The 15,639-nt window shown below is 36.7% G+C and overlaps 1 protein-coding gene across 2 annotated transcripts in view; it reads left to right on the top strand.

Annotated features, from left to right (window-relative positions):
* LOC150096011 (mitochondrial pyruvate carrier 2-like) overlaps nucleotides 1-15,639 on the top strand; it is a 105,751-nt gene that overhangs the window by 14,636 nt on the left and 75,476 nt on the right. For both annotated transcript variants that reach the window (XR_016549914.1, XM_090408892.1), the window contains exon 2: nucleotides 14,965-15,005. Coding sequence is in view for 1 of the 2 variants with exons in the window: in XM_090408892.1 (XP_090265018.1) it covers nucleotides 14,965-15,005 (41 nt within the window). In the remaining variant the exon portion in view is untranslated. The remainder of the gene's footprint in view (nucleotides 1-14,964; nucleotides 15,006-15,639) is intronic.

The raw sequence follows: 15,639 nt of genomic DNA, 5'->3' as shown, positions 1-15,639 counted from the left end.
ATACAAGAAAGTAGGCTGAGGTTGTTTGGACATGTAGAGAGGAAGGGTGAGGAGTATGTTGGTAAACGAGTGGAGTATATGGAGTTGGAGGGAAGGAGGAAAAGAGGCAGGCCCAAGCTCAGGTGGAGGGATAAGGTGACAGAGGATCTTAGGGAGAAAGGATGGAGTCCAAAGGACGCCCTGCACGGAAGAACTTGGAAGAGGAAGGTTAAAGATCGGTGCGCTGACCCCGTTTAACATGGGATAAGGCGTAGTGAAAGAAGAAGTGAAGGCATTTGACAGAGTGCCACATGATAAGCTGATATTTAAGTTGCGGCACATGGGTTTGGATGTCAAGTTGGTCAACTGGATTTGGGATTGGCTGTCCGATAGGGATCAGAGAATTGTGTATGGTGGGGCAGTTTCAAGGAAGCAGAGGGTTACAAGTGGGGTTCCACAGGACTCAGTTGTGTTGTTGTTATGATCCATCGAGTTCCGACTCCTGGCGACTCCACGAATATACACTCTCCATTCCGATCTGTCCCTGACCATGTCTTTCAAAACCTCCAAGCACATTCCAGTTTGCTTCTTTAACTCCATCCACCCATCTAATTATTGGTTTTCCTTTTCTCCTGCTTCCATCAACTTTAGCAAGCATCATCATCTTCTCCAGACTGTTATTTGCTCGCATAATATGTCCAAAGTATATGGCAATTTTTGCTTGATGATCATAGCTTCGAGGGAGCAATCTGGCTTTATTATGTCTATCACTGATTTATTGGTTTGCTTTGCAGTCCATGGTATTCTTAGTAAGCGTCTCCAAACCCATAATTCAAATGCATCTATCTTCCTTCTTTCACTCTTTCTCAGGGTCCAACTTTCATATCCACACTGTACCACAGGGAATACCATTGCTTTCACGATTCTGATTTTTTGCTGCGAGGGTAATATCTTTAAAGATCTTGCTTAAATTTGTCATTGCTTGCTTTTTTTCCGAGTAATAATCTTCTAACTTCTTCGGTAAAATAACTGTCTTTATCAATTTGGGATCCTAGGAACACAAAATTGTTAACTGCTTCCATTTTCTTCCCATCTACTTCAAAATCATTAAGTTCACATGTTGCCATAACTTTTGTCTTTTTGAGGTTAAGTTTAAGGCCATATTTAGCACTTTCTTCTTTAACTTTCATAATAAGTTCCTTCAAATCTTTGCATTCTGCTAGCAAGGTGGTATCATCTGTATACCTCAAATTATTAATATTTTTTCCACCAATTTTAATTCCAACTGGAGACTCCTCCAGTCCTGTCATTCTTAAAATGTATTCGATGTACAAGTTAACACGTTCGCTGCCAACTACGAGTATACTCGTAGTGGGTAAACCTGCTTCACAAGCCAGCTACGAGTATACTCGTATGACGCTTACCGCCGAGAACGAGATTATTGTAGTGACCTTGAAGAAGTGAAAATGCTTGGCTTGTGGGGCTAGCATCAAAACTGTGTATTCTCATAGACCGTATGTGCTCTGTACAAGCCAACTACGAGTATACTCATAGGACACTTACCTCCGGTAACGAGATTATCGTACTGACCTTGAAGAAGTGAAATTGCTCGGCTTAGGGGAACAGACCATGCCGAAGTAGCGTGGCAGCGAACGTGTTAAGCAGGTATGGAGATAAAATGCATCCTTGTCGCACCCCGTTACCTATTGTGAAATACTCAGTTTATCCAAGATCTGTTTGGACAATAGCTTCTTGTTCATAATAAAGATTCCTCAGAAGGATAATGAAACGCTCTGGGACTCCCATTGTTCTTAACACATTCCACAGTTTCACATGATCTACAGCAGGCGTGGCCAACTTCATTCTATACGAGGGCCAATATATGATGAGTGGAAGCATCACAGGCCGTGCACTTTTAGACAGAACTTAAATAAAAATAAATTCTGCATTTTTTCAAGGCAATAGTTATATGTATTGAATTACTATATCTGTTAAATCATTTTACTACTGGAAGAACAATATAAAATAATTGATTGATTTAAATATAAGTTGTTAAATTATATTTAATTACATATTTCTGTAACCAGAGCAGAGTAAGTGATTTTCAATGATGCGTTACCCTGGAGCGCATAGAAATCTACCACAGAGAAATCTACCCACTACAACTCGCACAGAGAAGCAGTAGATTTTATAAATTGAGTAATCTTTTTAAAGCTATTTTGATTCCATGTTGAGAATATAAATTCTTTCTGTCATCAGGAATAATGAATATAAATAGTATATCAATCAGAAAATCTGTGGTCGAAACCAATAACTAAATTGATAATACATATAATTTAATATAGTTTTTATCCTGCCATGAGCCGCATAATATCACGTTACGGGTTGCATGCGTCCCGTGAGCTTGCTGTTGGCCACCTATGATCTACAAAATCAAAAGCCTTGCTATAGTCAAGGAAACAAAGGTAGACATTCTTGTGATATTCCTGTGCTCTTTCTATTATCCATCTCACATTGGCGATTTGATCTCTTGTTCCTCTGCCTTTTCGAAATCCTGCCTGTTCATCTGGCATTTCTCTCTTCATGAATGGTTCCAGTCTTTTCTGAATGATCTTAAGTAAGACTTTACTTGTATGAGAAATCAGTGCTATAGTTCTATAATTTTCACACTCTCTTGCATCACCTTTCTTCAATAAAGGTATATAAACTGATTTTTTCCATTCCCTAGGCCATGTAGTTGTAATCCAAATTCGCTGACATAGAGCTGTTAAAATTTTAACTGCCAATACAGTACTGCGACCTATATTGTTTAACCTTTATATCAGTGACACTGTCAGTGGATTGTAGCGGGATATTCAGTTGTTTGTGGATGATGTGAAGCTTGGGAAGGGTTATTAGTAATAGTGCAGATGTGGTAGTCCTGCAAGAGGATTTGAATAAGATAGACAGATGGCAATTGAATGGGAGTGTCAGTTTAATGTAACAAAATGTAAGGTCTTGAGGTTTGGGACACATCGATGGGACGCTGCATACTCTGTTGGAGGAACTATACTAGAGGAAGTAGGGGCAGACAAGAGATCTGGGGTTGATGATTGATAGAAACCTGAAATTTAGGGACCATATTGCAAAGGTGGTGAAGATAACACAGAGGATTGCTGCAATAATGAAAAGGATGCTGACCTGCAGAGATAAGAGTTATCATTCCATTGTATAAGACCCTGATCAGACCACACTTAGACTATTGTTCTCAGATTTGGTCTCCAGGATTTGAAGGGGATAAATTAACTCTGGAAAGGGTAAAAAGACTACAATGTTAGTTATGAGGATCGGCTGAGGGAATGTGGACTGCAGAGTTTGGTGGATAGAAGGAGAGGTGATATGATTGAGACTTTTAAACTGTTGAGAGGTGTTTACTGGGTTGACACTGGGGAGTTCTTTCACTTGGTTTAACAGCAGGAAGGAGTGATGACAAGGGGCCATCGCTGGAAGTTACAAAAGGAAAATGTGAGCACAAGAGTGAGGGTGGTTGAACCATGGAATGCATTGCCAGATAGAGTGGTGAGAGCGATCAATGAGTTTAAGGAGTGGTATGATAGACTTCGTGTTTCCGGAGGGACCTCCCACGATGAAGTCTTGATAGACCTTGTGTTTCCTAGGAAGGACCTCCTGCGATGAGTCTTTTGACTCCATGGAGGCCTGATTAATAATAATAGTTGCTAGCAGAAGTGTCCCCCCCCCCCCCGAAGCTTGGGTTTTTTCATCTCATGAACTCAAGAAAAACGACTGTAGAACTCTTACTATTTTCAGACAAAAATATATAATGTTAGGGTCATGAGATGGCACCAATAGCCTGCTGTACTCTCCTTCTCTCCAGGTGCTAATTAAAATCACTAATCATTTGGGCCAGCTATTCTGTGATCGACTGTAGTTATTATTTGTCTATATGTTTATTATATATTGTCTAATGTTATTAACATCTGACCTCCATGAAGTTAAAAGACTTATTGCAGTAAGTCCATATTCTCTCATGCACAAAATATCATTGTGCCGTGACTTAAATCCATTCACAGTTTCCTCACTACACTTTCAAGCAATGCATGATACTCATCAATCACTCTCCATGCAAAGAATCTGCTTCTCGCTCTCCTGCTCACACGCTCTTCTTATTCAGCTTACAGTTTTATCCTTGTCTCCTTGAAAATTTTTTTTCACATGAATCTGGAAACAACCCTCTCATCAACTTATATGTCGCAATCATATCCCCTCTTCTATTCACAAGGCTCTGTAAGTTGCATTCCCTCAATATGTTCTATCTGACATTCAATAGACTCGACACTGAGTCTATTGAATGTCAGATAGAACAATACATTTTCATACCCTTGAAAATCAGGCAACCAAATCTATGCATAGTAGTCCATATGTAGCCTTATCAAAGCTTTATACAAGAGAACCATAATCTTTGTTTCTGCATTTCAATGTTTTCATTATTGCTATAATCCAAACTTAAGAACATTGTGATGTTCTTAAGTTTTAGCAGTGTGACCCCTGATGATGGACAGAGACGCACCAAGTCTCTGTCCATCATCCCTAGATCTCTCATCTCATGCACCTCCTTTAAAATTTCTTTATTAATTGTATACTCTGCATCCCAACCTTGCTTACCAGCTTTCAAGACCTTGCACTTTGCAATATTAAACTGTGAGCTCCACTCATTTACCCACTCAGTTTATTTAGATCCTCCTGAAAGGCCACAACATCTGCTCTACTTCTCATAGATCCTCTGAACTTTGCATCATCAGCGAAGAGTTGCACATCTCCAGTGAAAGCAGTCCCAATATCATTCACATATATGTTAAACAATAATGGTCCCAAAACAGACCCCTGTGGCACTCCACTAGTGACCCTCCTCTTTTGGGATACCTCTCATCTATACACAGCTCACTGATACCTATCCAACAGCCAATCAGGTACCTAACTCACTAGTCTGTTATTTAATCCCATCTCTTTCAATTTAGCTACTAGCTTGTTATGTGGCAGGCCATCAAAGACTTTTGAAAAATACAAGTACATCATTGTATATGCATCTCCTTTATCAACTGATTTTATCACCTTGTTGTAATATGTAAGCAGACTGCTAAAAGATGACATCCCCCTAACAAATTCATGCTGACGATCATAAAGAATAATGCTATTAACAACTCATTTCTGAATCCTAATCCGCACCAAATTCTATAACACCTTAACAACAATCGCAGACATACAGATTTGCCTATAATTTGTAGCCCCCAGTGTTATTTCCGCTTTGTAAAGTGAAACAATTTTTCCCACTTTCCATTCCTTTGGCACTCACTCTGTTACAACAAGTGGGCTAAAGGTGCCATTAATTCCATAGAACATTCCCTCGAAACATGTGGCAATATATTGTCAAGTCTTATTGCCTCATTAACATCGATTTACTTAATTCCTCATCAGGGGATGGTTAACAGATAGATATCAAAAGTGGTATACAGTGGGTGTGAATCTGCCAGATTTAAGGTAACCAGTGGTGTACCTCAGGGTTCAGTCCTTGGGCCATTATTGTTCAATCTATACATTAATGACATCAAGCAGGGTCTATCATCAGATTTGCAATTGTTTGCTGATGGTGCAAAGATAGGCAGGGCAATCAGGGATGCTACTGATATTCAACAATTACAAAATGATTTTAATAGACTGGAAATCTGGGCAAACGAAAATAGCTGTCAGTTTAATGTTAGTAAGTGTAAAGTTATGCACTTTGGCGTTCCAGCAGCATATTATATCAGCAGGGTTATGCTACAAGAAACTGAAGAGGCAAGGGATCTTGGTGTATTGGTGGATAAGAATTTAAAGTTCAAAGGTCACATAGCAAAAGTTGCAAATACAACTCAGATGATAATTGCTATGTTGAAGCGAACCTTGACATGTAAGGATAAGGAAGTAATTTTGCCTCTTTATAACACTTTGATAAGACCACACTTGGATTACTGTGTGCAGATTTGGTCTCATGGGTTCCAAAGGGATAAAGAAGCTATGGAAAGGGTGCAATGACAAGTTACAAAGATTATATCCGTATTATGGGATTTAGATTATGAGGACAGATTGTGAGTATGTGGATTATGGAGGAGAAAGAGGGGTGATATGATAGAGGTCTACACACTTTTGAATGGGTGTTATAGCATTTCAACTAATGAAATTTTCCGTTATATGGAATGTGGGGAGAGAGAGAACACGGGGGCATCCATGGAAGTTAAATTTATTTGCAGTCAAGAAAGGGGTTAGAGCTAGGTGTTTCTCTCAGAGAGCAGTGAGTGGAATAATTTGCTCTTACAGGTAGTGAGTGCATCTAGTATGAATGAATTCGAGAGTAGGTATGATAGCTGGGTTGGGTAATTTACAGTCTCCCTCGATGAGTCCTTGACTCCCTGGCGGTTTCAGATAATAATAATAATACTTTCTGCTCATTCATCATCATTCCCTCCACCATACCATCTACACTCCAACTTCTCATGATGTCACCTTCACTTCATTTCAGAATGAAATACAGTGATAAACTGATCATTGAATACTTCAACTATATCCTCCGCATTAGTTACTACTCTGTCAATGTTATCAACTAGCATCCTCCTCCCATAGAATTTTTTTGCCCTTGCCACATATTGAAAGAACTCAATAGAATTTTTCTTAGCTTGATTGACTAATGTCTTCTCATACTGCACTTTTGCTGTCTTTGACCCAACTTAATCATCTTCTTGGTTCACCTTTACAAGTTGTAAAGATGTCACAACTTGTGCAAGAATGGCAATCATGCAGAGGACCCTAATATGCAGAAATAAATAAATTATGATGCAAATTGTATGAGGCCTGATCAAGCCTTATATGATTATTTGTGCACAGATTTGGTCATTGGGTTTTCGTGGTGATAAGGATATGTTCGAAAGTGTTCAAAAGAGAGGATTCACAAAGGGGGTAAGTTGCCTTTGGAATGTGGAGTATGAGGACAGATTGACAGAATGTAAATTGCAAAGCCTCATGTATAGGAGGAAGAGGGGGGTGGGGATATGATTGAGACATAAGCTAGTCAGGGGTTATCAGGTTGACATAGAAGAGATTTTTCATAGAATTTGCAGAGGAATGAGGAGAAGACGTTTTGTATGGAGAGTGGTTGGCGAGTGAAATGCATTGCCTGAGTGAGTTGTGAATGTGGACACATTGCATCAGTTTAAGGCATGGTTGGATGAGCATTGTGTGTGCCTCCCACGATGAGTGTGACTACATGGAAATCAGATGTTAATAATAATATTTTATAATCAGACCCATAATATCCAGTTTAAGCAACAGTCTTCCATGCTGTATTATGTCAAAAGCTTTAGCAAAATCCAAAATTATCATGGTGTATCCATTTCCCTTGTCTAGCTCAGTGGTTACATTATTATAGGTGAGCAAACTGCTAAAACATGACCTTTCCTTAGTAAACCATGCTGCTCATTGCAAAGTAGAGATTCTCTATCAACCCATTTCTGAACGTGAGCCCTAACTAATTTTCCCAAAATCTTCACCAACACTCCTGAGATACAGATTGGTTGATAGTTGGATACATCAGTCTTTGCGCCACCCTTCTGCCATGGGATTACCATACATTCCTTCCACTCCTGTGGAATTTTCCCTGTTCTGAGACTCAAATTATATAGCCTGGTCAACTGAATAGCCAGCTCATCTGGACACTCTTTTAGCACCCATGCTAATATCCCATCAGTCCCTATTGCTGAATTCTTATTCAATTTATGCAACATCTCTAATACCTCCTCCTCATACACTTGAATTTCTTCATCCAGTGAGGAGGTAGCAGTGAACTCAATGTTGCATACACCAAGTCGATAGTTTTTAGCAAAATGGGCACTCATTAGTTGAACAATCTCTTCTTGATCTGTCACACTCACCATCTGCATTCAGTAGAGTTATTCTTTCATATTCATTCTTTCTTTTTCTTGCAGCGTATCTACTGTATTTTCCGTTGTATAAGACGCACCCAAGAAATTTAATACAATTTTCTGGAAAAAACTTTTAAAAAAAAAAATGGATAAAATAATAGGTAATTTTTAATAGTAAACTGACCTTTCATATACCTGCAAAATCCATGTCACTATTATCTGACTCTTCTCTATCATCATTAATTTCTTATAATATAAAAATAATTTTGTTTTCATATTCTTTTGGCATTTTTTGTTTTTGTATGCATACAAAGTCCACTGTGTTTCATGAAACGGTAACACCATGACGTGCCACCTTTAAAATCTTCAATGTTACGCTCACAGGCTACTTTGACTGCATGTGTACGAATCATTTTTATTGAAATGGCAATGCCATTTTGCCAATTTTCTTGCACTCATTTCAAAACTTTGGTCTTTAGTTCTGGCCACTTCGCAATTTTTCAGTGTTCCGCGCGCTTTTCTTTACGCAAATTGTACAAAATCTCCTGACCACGCCAAGTTCTTAGCCAATGACGCGCTAGAAGTCACGTGAAGGTCACGCATCAATTTGATTGCACCATAAACTGCCTTATCTTGGAACATAAAAGGGAGTACGTATGACTTTGAAAAGAGGAAACAATCTTTACCTTCGTTATATAAGATGCACCCCATTTTTAAGATAAAATAGTGCATCTTATACACCGGAAAATACGGTATATAATTCTTTGGGGTTATCTTTAGCTTACAGAGCCGGTTTCTTTTCATTCTCTAACTTAGCTTTCCATACAACAGTTTTGAATCTTCTGGCTTGCTGCTTATAATTTTCATAACAGAATAACAGACGTCATCCTTATGCACACAGTATTCCTTCCACAGTGACGAATCTCTTGCTTGATAAGATTACACATCCATTTGATCTTACTCTATTTATTCTTCAAACTCTTGGGACATATTTTGATATTGCTTCATTTAAGTATTTTTTAAATGCTTTCCATGCATTGTCAATATTCTTCCAATCTAGCAACCAATACCATTGCACTGAACTTGGTATACTCACTTGGTCATAATTTCCTGCTTTGTAGTTTAGCATGTAACCTTTTCTGAATGGAACATTTATCAACCTAGCCACTTCCAAAGTGAGTAGTGCATGAGCACTGTCACCAACTAGAGGCAGAATAGTTACATCTTTAACTGACACACCCTCTGACACTATAATCAAATCTAACACTCTTTGACCTCGAGTTCCTTCTGTCACATGCTGCTTCAGGAAGTTATCTCACAACAACTCAATAAATTCAGTTGTATTCTTCTCATGAGATTTTACTGCTACCCAATCAATGTTTGGATAATTAATTTCATCCATTATGATTACTCGCACCTGTCATCTTTATTTAGTGATGCGTTTCTTCACCACTAGCAACCAATCCATCAGATCTATATCAACATCCCATTGTGTATTTGATCTTAGATTCCACCTCACACCAGATGGCATTAAATTCACTGCCACATGAAAAACTGTTACTAGTACTACAATCATAGGTCTCAACACTAACTGCATTCAAGTCATCCGATATCATTATCAGCATGCCCTATCCTCTCCTATCATGTCTATCCTTCCTAAAATTACTGTACCCTTTACATTCAATACCAAGTTAGTATGTCTGATTCTGATAGCCAAGTCTCATCTCACTAATGCTTACAGTCTGAGGTCCCGACATATTGACCAAGGCAACAAAATCTACCCATTTGTTTCTGATATTCCTACATTCGTGTACAGACATGATGAGCTACCTGCATGTTGTTTTGTTTACTCTTATTTGTAGTCTGCACGACACAGTTGGACAATTTACAGTTGTTCTCTAGTGTTTTATAGATGCAGACATCTTTGCATATATTTGATGGGTCTGAACTGGATGAAGACAAAGTCAAAACCATTCTCACCTCATAATCATTTCCATGATAATGCCCATTCCTGTCATTAATACAGTTACATAACATTGTCTCACACATTCTCACCATTCCGCCCATTATAATTTAGTTTCCCTGACTCTCTGTGTTAGGTCTCATATCAGTTTTTCAAGACTCTTGATACCAAATGCATTCATGTGTAGACCATCCCTCTTATACAAATCCAATCTTCCCTCAAACTCACTCCACACATTCAAAAACTCGCATCCATTCCTTCTGTACAGCTTATGCATTGAAGAGTTTGCCATCAATTCATTTTTATCATACCGAGGTAATATACTTATGATTTTCAGTTTCTTGCTCTTCACTCTCACTTTCAATAACCCTTTCAACAACCTACAATTATGATCTCGTTTACTTTTCTGTTTTTCAATTCTATGTGTTATGTTTTTAATTTTTGCTGTGGGAAAACTTGAAGTTATAACCTGCTCAACAGCATGTTTTATGATAGTCACCATGCCAAATAGCATCCTTCTTTTTACAAATGTTACTTACCTGACTTTTGTTATTTACTGCTGATTTACCTGATTCTGTGGTTTGTTGTTTCTTATTTTGCTGCTTAATTTTCTTTTCCTCCCAATGTTCATTTAAACACCTCTCAACTTTCTGTAATTCCTGTACCATCTCTCTCTCTTATAATTTGCTTTAACTTCATAATTTTGGAGGTTAATTCATTTTCAACATGCTCCTCAATATCATCAGTAATCTCCTTAGCGTGACAAGCCTTCTTGTTCTCGACTTCACTGCTCTTCTTAGTATAATGTTTCTTGTGGTTTTGGTGCCATTTTAAACTATATTTAATATTGCAATATCTTACCAAAAATATGTTATAAAACACTAAAATGTACACTAATATACTATAAAACACTAATTTTCTAAGGAAAATCACAATAAAACAGATAAAAATCACCCATTTTGCTAGAGTGCTAAATTCACTGACCAATAACAATGTAGCCAGTAGCAATAACAATGTAGAAATAAAAAAAAGTTTCATTTTTTCATATTTAATTATTATTTCTCTGTATAATTCATCTACCAAATCTAAGCTAATCTCATTGTAATGTATCCTAATTTGTTGTAAATCATGTTGTACCACTTACTTACTTCTGTACCACTTGTTTGGATACGAAATAAATAAAATGTAGCCTTGAATTCAAATTGCAATTTATCAAATTCAAATTTATTTTATAATTAGTTTTTATAGTACATTCAGAAATCATTGATTGTCAGAATTTCTGAAAGCAAAAAATTTTATATAATCAGTTAATAGGTGCACAGCTTAGAGGGAGTTGGAAGTTTTTCCATTTGGTTATACTATAAATTAAAGATGCCAAGAAATTATATTCTTGGTTTAATCCTTTATCCAAGTTTAAGGAAACCAAGTTTGCACCTGAACTATTTCCAGGACTGAGCAACTAGTATAAAGAGGCTAATGACTTCATATTATTTGCCTTATTATCTCATAATGCAAAGCACATATCCTTACAGCCATGTATAATGCTATGCATTATGGGAAGGGTTACTACCTAGACTGGTTTTGACCTTTATTGAGGTCTCATCAGTGGTAGCCAGACTCAGAGGTGATATCATGGTTGAAGTAATGCAGAAGTCATATTTTCATATTCGAGTAGCCAAAAGGTTCACACCTTATTAGATAGTTGTTGGAAGTTTTTCCACTTGGTTATACTATAAATTAAAGATGCCAAGAAATTATATTATTGGTTTAATCCTTTATCCAAGTGTAAGCAAACAAAGTTTGCACCTGAACTATTTCCAGGACTGGGCAACTAGTATAACAGGCTAATGACTTCACTGAAAATAGTTCAGGTACAAACTTTTTGCTTATGCTTGGATAAAGGATTAAACCAAGAATATAATTTCTTGGCATCTTTAATTTATAGCTTAGAGGGAACATTGCTCTTTACCCATGTCTAAGCAATGTAAGCAAATAAAGATTGATATTTAGAGTTGGCTTAGAATGAGATACTAATCTAGATCCTCAACAGATCTAGATTACATCATATGTTTTTCAACATGTGCCATGGAAAGGTTTAGAGAGATCTGTGTTGTTGTAATTGACATTTTTTTTTATGTGGTTCCCACCCACTAAAGGTTATTAGTAAACCTATTGTATATTTGTACTGTGGAATCTATTTGTATGAACATGTGTTTGCATAAATTGATGGTTCCTTGGTGATCGAAAAATTATTTTAGGGATTCTTCCTTAGTTAATAATAAAATTAGTTTAATCCTTTATCCAAGTGTGTGCAAACAAAGTTTGCGCCTGAAAGTATCTTCAGGACTGGGGTGAGGTGGTACAACACCAGGGCACTCCTTGCAAAGGTGGAGCAAGCTACCAACACTCCTATCTCAGTATCTCCCATAATGCAAAACACATCTCCTTGCAGATATGTCTGATGTTATGCATTATGGGATGTTATGCATTAGGGCCACTACCCAGACTAGTTTAGACCTTTATTGAGGTCTCTTCAGTGGGAGCCAGGTCCAAGTGGAGATACCAGGCAGAAGCATTAGCAGGTCATCTCTACCTATAGGAGTTGCCAAATGGTGTGCCACCCTTTTTTAATAAATTACTCTGGATTTAGAGAAAGATGTTGAAAGTTAATTCAACATCATTCAACCCTTAATGCATAACATTAGACATATCTGCAAGGAGATGTGTTTTGCATTATGGGAGATACTGAGATTGGAGTGTTGGTAGCTTGCTCCACCTTTGCAAGGAGTGCCCTGGTGTTGTACCACCTCACCCCAGTCCTGAAGATACTTTCAGGCACAAACTTTGTTTGCACACACTTGGATAAAGGATTAAACTAATTTTATTATACTCTAACCAAGTGAAAAATAAACTTTCAACATCTTTCCTTAGTTAAGTCTCAGAATCATTGCTCTAAAATAATGCAGAAGGTAATTATCGTTCAACTTCCTTACCTCTTTGAGGCCATCAGTATGGATTCTGCTACTTTAGATCCTCAACAAATCTAGACTACATCATTATGTTTTTCAACATGTGCCATGGAAAGGTTTAGAGAGATCTGTGTTGTTGTAATTGGAAATTTTTTTTTATGTGGTTCCCACCCACTAAAGGTTATTAGTAAACCTATAGTATATTTGTACTGTCTGTGGGCTAAGGATTTTTTTTTTTAAATTTTTTTTATCAATTTTATATATTTCGTGTAATTTTTTATTTATTTTTACATAGTCCAGAAACCTTGCTCTAGAGACTAAACATGGAACTTTTTCAAGCCACTTCAAGCTTCCAGTAAGTGGGACAGTGGTCTTACACCAGGCGATGAAATTTATCTCCCACATTTGATCGGGATTTGCATTTGATGGTCTACCTTCAACTCGTTTTTATTTGGTAACCTGTCTTTTTTTCCTGGTCATTCACACATTTTGTAATGGGTGGTTTCCCACCTTTAGATTTATCTATCAATACACCAGTGCTTTTTTTCTTCTATATATATACTTTTTTTGCACTGTCCTGAAATCTATCAATAGTTTTGCTGATAATAGTATACCATTCTTAATATTCATCTGAGAAACCTTGCAATGCACAAACATTCAGAGATTTAAGATTTTTTATAACCAGTGCTTTAAACACAGATTTCAAAACCATTCTTTTATGGAATGAGGATTAGTCATCTTCTGACATTTACTTCTAATCGTTCTTGGCACACATATGCCATATTAATAGTTTTCCCATTTCCTGAAAACTTGACATGCTTCAGCAATTGGCACACCAACGAAATCTGCCCAGCAATAGATTTGGTTGGTATGTTGAATACGTCTCATGTTTGAGGTGGTGCACCAAATACCTTCTTAAAAATTCTTGATGCTGTCCTGAAGAGGACACTTGAGCTACTTTAAAATTTCTCTCTCACAGACTTCTTTCAATGGCTGCCATAATGGCACTGTTTTTTCAGTACCTGAAGAAAGACATTGGAACAATCTGCAGAAAGATTGTTCTTTTCATGTACTTTATGGGTGCTGTTCAACTGAATTGGCATCCATCAGCAAAGCCTTGTTTTACAATACATGCATTGGCTGCTTAACATCCTTTTTACATTTCAACTGCAAACCCTCTTAATGAATCTGGATTTTTTTTTTCTTTCTTTCCTTCTGTCTGTGTTCTTAGGATGATTTTGCCATAAGGTGTTCCCCAGAGATCAGTCCAGCTTCCAGCTATTCAAGATCAGTCAATTTTATACTGATCATAAAAAAATTCCTACCAATATTTAATGATCAGTTACTAGAGCATTCTCAAGCTTAGAATGATCAGTGTGATCATAAAAGCATATAATGAAGAATGAGTGAGAGTGCATTACTAATAGTAGAACAGTGTCATGCTATCATATTGTGTGCAGTAAAAGTTTTTCTCAACTATACCCATTGTTTCTTTTTGATGAAGAATTTCATTTTCCCAGGCCTCTGACAGTTTCTTGCAGTAACCAAAGTGGGTATGAAAAAATATTGTTCCAGAAAGGAGTCATTAGTTGTCTGCTACAAGTGTCCGTTTTAGAGCCGTTATTATTTAACGTATATGTTTAATAATAATGGTATAAATGAGGATATGTAGTTGTTGGCAGATACCAAGGTTCCCCGGATGAGCTGTGAGGAGCAAAAATATTTTGGCTCTCAAGGAGGATGATTTGAATATTCTTCAAGGCAGATGCTTTATTTCATTGAGTTTCTTGCCTTTTCATTCAAAAAATATTGGTGATAAGATTTTTTTTTTTTAACAAAAAAAAAAATAGATTTAATCCTTATATTATTTAATTAAGCAGAAAGGAAAGAGTAATAAATGAAAAATACTACATGGAATATAATGGCATCCATAAAGCGACTGTCTCTGAAGGATGGCCTATATTTTAACTTTTGATTTCTTGCTGGATGCATTTAGTAATGCAGTTATTTAATTAGCAATTTTATGAAGGGGAAATTATATGCTGAATTGAAATACTATCAGTTTTATAAAATATGAACTGTCTTATATTTATTATTTATGCAGGACCAAAAACTGTCTTCTTTTGGGCACCAGCTTTCAAATGGGTAAGAATAATTTTTTATTGTGTTCTTTATTTTAGTGCTATAATGGGCTGTTGTGAAATTACATTTTTTAAAATGTATTGATATTAGACTGAAATTTCTGTAGGATGTAATATTTGTGGAATGCATATATTTAAAATAATACAGTACTATTATTATAGTATGGTTCTTTTATTATTATTATTTTTAAGAGAGACCTCCAGGAAGTTAGGGACTCATCGAGGGAGACCACATACTACAAGCGCCAGCTATCATACTAACATATCACCAGCTAACATATCATTTACATTGCTTGCACTCATAACATGCAATGGCAATCCATTCCAATCATGCACCACCGTATGAGAGAAAAATCTAGCCTTCACACCCTTCTTAGCAGCATTCATTCTCAGCTTCCAAGGATGCCCTCTTGTTCTTTCCCCACTCCCAATTTTTTTTATTTAATTATATATTTATTTAAATATAATTATATATATATTATTATATTTTCTGTGATGAGTCTTTTGACTCCATGGAGCTGGAATAATAATAATAAAATTATATATATATATACGAGGGTGGCCTGAAAAGTTCTCGGTCTAACAATGAAAAAACAAATTTAGAATTTCAAAATTATTTTTCAACATAATCTCCCATA

The sequence above is a fragment of the Typopeltis vanoorti genome, chromosome 19, assembly GCF_054136105.1.
Source record: "Typopeltis vanoorti isolate ZY-2024b chromosome 19, IOZ_Tvanoo_1.0, whole genome shotgun sequence".
In the NCBI taxonomy this organism is placed as follows: Eukaryota; Metazoa; Arthropoda; class Arachnida; order Uropygi; family Thelyphonidae; genus Typopeltis; species Typopeltis vanoorti.
The sequence above is the reverse complement of the archived record's forward strand: the minus strand, read 5'-3'. Positions and strand labels throughout refer to the sequence as shown.